Raw genomic sequence first — 5,825 nt, 5'->3', positions numbered from 1 at the left:
TTTTCAGAAATGAAATCAGTTTTATTTGTTAAGAGTTGTACTGTATACATAAGAAATAACCATAACTTGCAATACTTCAGGCATAGAATATTGGGGGGGTTTGCTTCCACTGGAAGAGCAGTATTTTGGAAATAAAAGAATCATTAGAATCAGACATTGATAGCAGTATTAATATAATAATATAATAATAAATACTTCACATTCATATAATCTGAATTTATAATAACCCAGTTTTCTCATCTTTAACTAATACATCTTAATCTGCCTCCAAGATGCAGGTAGAAGAGTCTTCCGTATTTCATAGAAGAAATGTATGATTCACGGTGAGGGTTATACCAGCCCTGAGTACTTCCCCTTGTCCAGTTTCACAGCTGCCAGCTAGCAGAACTCCAGGAGGATGGTGAGCAGGCAAATGACCGAAAACACTGTTTGCTGTAATCTTAAGCCATTAGAATACAGTCTGATAATTTCCTCTGTTTCCGATTTCAGTTCTTAAAAGAAATAAAAATCAAGAAAGTAAAATGGTTAATGAGTAAATATGTAAATTTGAAAACATAAGGATTTTCAACATACTTGAAAAGTCCTCTGACATCTCACAGGTACTTAAGTTAAAGGTATCAGCTGTTAAAGCCAATCAAAGGGACTATTCTCAGGGGAGAAATGTAAATAGATGTCCCATCAATGATCGTTTGAGGAGCAACAGATAGCACTTATCAGCTCTTGCAGGCATTAATCTCAGAATAATCAAAAGTAAATACCAAGCAAAAGCAAGAGGAAGAACTTCACAAGAGGTAAGCACTCAAGCCTGAATGTCGGCTTTTAACCCTTCTTTAACAAGGGACTTCGCTTTTAGCAAAAGCAGAGAAGCCATACCCTCCTGTACGCCAAAGTACGGAGTCCCTACTGAGGGCATTCTCTGCCGGGACCTTTATCGTCTTTATTAAGCTGAGCTCAAGAGTAGTAAGCAGTAGACTGATGATACAGAACATGGAGAGGCCCATTATGCCTTTTGCTCCTGTAATGAGGAATAGGGCCGATTCCAAGGTGAACATGTAAAGTGTTTAATGAGCAAGCTGTGTGCCACATACATGCTCAACACAGAAAACTTCAAGTGTTTCTTGTGGATTTTTTTTCCCTCTGGGGTTACAAAGATAGGAATGTCACCTTTCTAATGTTTTGATTTACATTTGAGTTGGTGCTACAGCTCAGAAGCCACAGCTTCAATGCACTGCTACTCATGTAGGAATCTGGTCAGGAAACAAGAGACTGCTTGGGGTGCAAATGAATCTTGAAACCCTTTAGATGTTTTGTTTTCATACCCTGCCAAGTAGTGATGTCGGCCAACTGAAGGAAAGCACGGGATGGGATTGGAATATTATGGGTGGAAAGGGCAAGAACATTTTGCATCGATTTTGCCACTGAAGAGAAAATACTACTACTACATAAATAAATAAATAAATAAATGAATAAATAAAATCCTTACTTGTGATCTCAAGAGTAATGAGAGCACTCTGGATCAGTCAGTTCTCCATGGGAAATAATACTAGTGTAGCAACTCTTTAAATCTTTATGCTAATTGATAAACTGTTTTCAAAAATATTCAGCTATATATTCAGGGAATTTCACAGGCTGATATAGGAAAGACTTGCCTTAAAATGATACGGTGTTTTTGAGGAGACTAGCAGCACTGCTTTACACTGATCAGGATAATGACTACATTTTTTTTATTTTTTTTTTTTTGTGGAGTGTGTTCAGTCTTAAAACTGATACAAGAATATTCTAAAGATTGAGACACAGATCTTAAAAAAAGATTCAGTTTTGTGTCATGATTCAGTTTGATGTATGATGATTGATGATTCTGTGTGTTAAGTAGACACAATTTTTTCCTCTAGTGAAATACCAGTTTCTACTTCTACCACACCAGTATACATTACTTTGTTTTCTTCTTTATCTAAGAAACATGTCTGTGTGCTTGGATTTAGTATAATGGTAGAAATTGTCCTGGTTAAGTGGGAACTCATAGATGTACAGATTTTGCAGATCAGAGAAGTATTTAACCTCTGTAATCTTCAACTAGAGTGGCAGGAGGTTTCCTATTGTACAGAATTATGAATATCTGAGAGTGTCTTATGTGACAGTCAATGCAGTCAAGAGCAGCGCTTTTTACTGTCTCACTAATGCATTCTCTGAAGCAAAGCAACCCACTGTAGAAGTCCAACTCGTGCACATACAGCACCCTCTGAGTACCCCAACACTGCAGAAGGCAATTCTGTCACCCACGGGATAAAAATGTTAGATTTAATGCCATTTCTTACCACAGTTACCCTGCACTATTTCTGAGAGACAGTGCAGTGTACCAAAGCCACACCGACACAGCCAACAGCCCTTCAGCACCCAGACGCCGTGGGCAATGCTGCCGCAGTTGCTGTCAACGACAAGAGAGATATTTGGTACATCCCTGACCCTACCACAGAAAATAGCCATCCAGAGCACCACACTCATTTCCTAGTTTTGCTCAGTTTTTTTTTTACCTTAGTCGCTCATCATGTTCACAGTATCTGCCAGTGAAGTGCTTTAGGCAGGCACAGAAGGTCCCCAGGATACAAGTCCCTCCATTCTGGCAGCAGTGTCTATTCAGTTTTTTACCTGCAAGACAATATTAGAGAGGTTAACAGGCATCTCAGGGGCTCTGAAACCTTTTCCTCACTTGTTCTCTCAGGTCTCTCCAGTTCCTGAAGTCTCTTAAGGATATCTAGTTTTATTGTCTTTAGAGACAATAAAATTATATGCCTGTTAGGAGTGTTTGTTCAGCTAAACCCAGTTTGTTTAGTTAAGGATTAGAAACAAGCTACTAGGGATTATAGGACAGTGAAGAAGCAACGCCTGGCAAATTCTGTAGCAGCAGGATGTGTTCAAGTGAAATATTTCACTTTGACAGATACAGGTTTCAATCACACTAAGAAATGGGGCATTTTTACTGGGAGGTGATGGGTTATGCTTATTTTGGAATAAAGAGGTTTTGTTACTGGGAAGTTACTTGGTTCTGAGGCAGGGGGAATGCTCACTTAAAACTTTTCCTGGGATTGAGCACCAACTTAAAACTTTATATATATGGGAGGAAACAGAATATTTTATTTTTTTCCCTGTTAGTACTGTTACTTTCAGGCAACTCAAACCCTTTTTTTATAAAATAAACATTTTTATGGTCATGAAACAACCGTGAATTTTAGAAAATATACAGAATAACAAAATTTCACAGATGCTCTTGTAAACACAAAGGGCCAAACACTTCTTCATTCTTAGTATACTTCCTTAATGTTTTTCCTTAACACATTTTGCAAGTGAGACCTTCAGTTCTACCTTAAATTTTTATTGCCATTTACTAAGTGGCCATGGATATAATTTAAATGGGTGGCCCCAGAAAATCAGCAAGCTGGAATCTTCAAGGACAACATTTGAATCATTACTATATTCATTTTTTTGAAAGTAATTTTATGTAATTGTTTACAAAAATAATGTTACCTACTCTCTGTAATTCCAGTGAAAGGTACGAATGACCTGGAACTCTGTTGCTTTCTACTTTCGTAGCTCTGATTCATGTCACTGAGCGCACTTATAAAGGTCCCTTCGTTCTTGAGCTGCTGCTTTTGTGCTGTGGCATTGAGACTTTTCACATCTTCTTTACGTTCTTCTTTTTCAGGGCCTTGACAAGAAGCGCAAATAAGTAAGGGAAGGGTAGTTTGTAATGAAGAAATGCACACTGTAAATGTAGAAAAACGCAGGGGAGCGGGGAGAAACATGAAGTTTCCCTTACCTTTTTCTAAATGAACAGCCTGCCAGACCAGAGTCACAGTGAAAAGAATTCTGGAAAAAAATAAAGAGAAAAAAAACCCCAAACCCCCAAACCATAAGTAAATTTGTGCTAGTGAGACACAAACACTAAAACGAATGGTTAATGTGTGAACTTTTAAAAGGTATAAGCATCCCTGGCTAGAGCAAGTTCCCGGCATCTCAAGCAAACTTACCTAACCTGATTTGCCCAGTACATTTTCCTGCAGCCTGGAGTAGCCGTGAGGTCCTCCGGGAGAGCTTGAGCAGAAGGAAGATGTGCAGAGCCCTGTACTTGGCGCTGTTGCATGCGGCAGTCCTCGCACCGTAAGACACCGACGGAAAGAGAAAGCGGGGAAAAAGAAACTTTCCTCCAGCTGTCCGGCTTACAGTAAGGCTTAGTCGCCAGCCTTAGCGCTGGCTGAGCCCTCGCCGGGCGCCAGGAACATCCCTCCGGGCTGGGACTCCCTGGCCAGCCCCCGATTTACGTGCACTGCTGAAGGGTGGAGCAAGGTGGGGACACCTACTGCTGGGGGGAGACTTAAGGGCCCATGAGCTCAGCGAAAAGCCCAAGGCAGGAAAATCTCAGCTCCAGTGTATTTCTCAAAGCAGAAGACTTTGTACCACCATATACTGCATAGGGAAAACAAATAAACATTCTACAGAACTGCAATAGGTGTATCGTAAACTGGAGCGAGCAGGTATATATAATGAAGGTTAAAAAGCCTCAGCTCTTCCTACACGCCTTGTCTCTGCCAGGGTTTTCCACCACGATCTGCTTTATGAGGTTGTACTGCTCGGCAGCAGAGATCTTTAAAACCTGCTTTAGAGATTTCTACTAAAAATACTGGAAAAAACGGTATAAGGTCCTCGAAGGAGGATTGTTGTCTCATCAGAACTGTTAATAACCTTTTGAAACGTTTTCTGAAAATTTTTACTGTTAGTAAATTTAGGCCATTAAGTGGGTATTCCTAGTCTGAGTTTGTGCACTATCAGCAGACACCTATGTATAATTTACTGTGTGTAGTGAAATGGGCTAGGACCACTCACATGGCTTTGCTATGACTCAGGATCATGAGCAAAAAGGCCTGCAGCTGGGCAGTGCTAAAAAAAACAGCGCTGGACAGGCTTTTCTCATCATATTGTCACATTTTGTACCACTGAGTGTACGTGGCCGTTATTTAAGCTGTGGCAAGAAACTGCAACAGTACAACTTGTTTTGTTTTGGAGGGGCCTGTAGAAGAGGGATGTTTTCAGTGTGTCACTGCAAACCAAGCTAGTACAAATTTCACTTTGGCTAGGTACAAGATCACACCTCAGAAGTAGGCACTTAGCTGCACTGACTAAAGACATCATCATCCCTTGTTTGTAAGTCCCTGTGGCAGTCACTTGTCAGATTTGCCCCATCTGAACTAATGGTTTGGAAGCTGTGATAATTTCTCATTCAATTTGGTACAAAGGCTGGCTTAATTTGCAAAGATAGCTGTCCTAATTAAAGTCAACCCTCTTGGAACTAAAGCAGATGGAGAGTGTTTTGAAGACATTCTCTTACACAAGTGTACAGCAGCAGGGGTAGCAAGTTGCAAGAGAAGTTGGAAATAATTGTGAAATTAGAAAACTATGGCATAATTGCTAGCACAGAAAGAGTGGGAAACACCATACAACTGGAATACAAGCTATTCAGAAGCTCTTTATCTCCAGATTTGAGATGGGTGGATTTGATGGATGGAGAGTACAATGGATAAGGAGTTGGCTGTCTGGCTGGATACAGCCAGAGAGTTGTGGTCAAGGTCTTGGTGTTGAGGTGGAGACTGGTGATGAGTGATGTCTCTCAGGCTCTGTTTTGGGACCACCACTGCTCTGCAATGTTTGCCTCAATGACACAGACAGTGGGGTCCTGTGCACTCTCAGCGAGTTTGCAAATGACACAAATCTGAGCAGTGCAGTTGACTCAACAGAAGGATGGGATGCCATCCAAAGGGACCTGGACAAGCTTG

The 5,825-nt window shown here is 40.6% G+C and overlaps 1 protein-coding gene across 1 annotated transcript; it reads right to left on the bottom strand.

Moving 5' to 3' along the window:
• On the bottom strand, positions 1-4,312 carry LOC111941825 (cryptic protein-like). The gene is made up of 6 exons (XM_023945032.2): positions 4,026-4,312; positions 3,815-3,864; positions 3,527-3,703; positions 2,532-2,646; positions 2,316-2,425; positions 1-491 (listed from the first exon to the last, which is right to left on the bottom strand). Exons 1-6 carry the CDS (start codon positions 4,136-4,138, stop codon positions 379-381), a joined length of 678 nt encoding a protein of 225 aa, XP_023800800.2. The 5' UTR covers positions 4,139-4,312; the 3' UTR covers positions 1-378.
• Positions 4,313-5,825: the final 1,513 nt, after the last annotated feature.

Source organism: Cyanistes caeruleus, chromosome Z (assembly GCF_971803275.1).
Source record: "Cyanistes caeruleus chromosome Z, bCyaCae1.hap1.1, whole genome shotgun sequence".
In the NCBI taxonomy this organism is placed as follows: domain Eukaryota; kingdom Metazoa; phylum Chordata; class Aves; order Passeriformes; family Paridae; genus Cyanistes; species Cyanistes caeruleus.
This window is presented reverse-complemented; position numbering and strand designations above follow the sequence as displayed.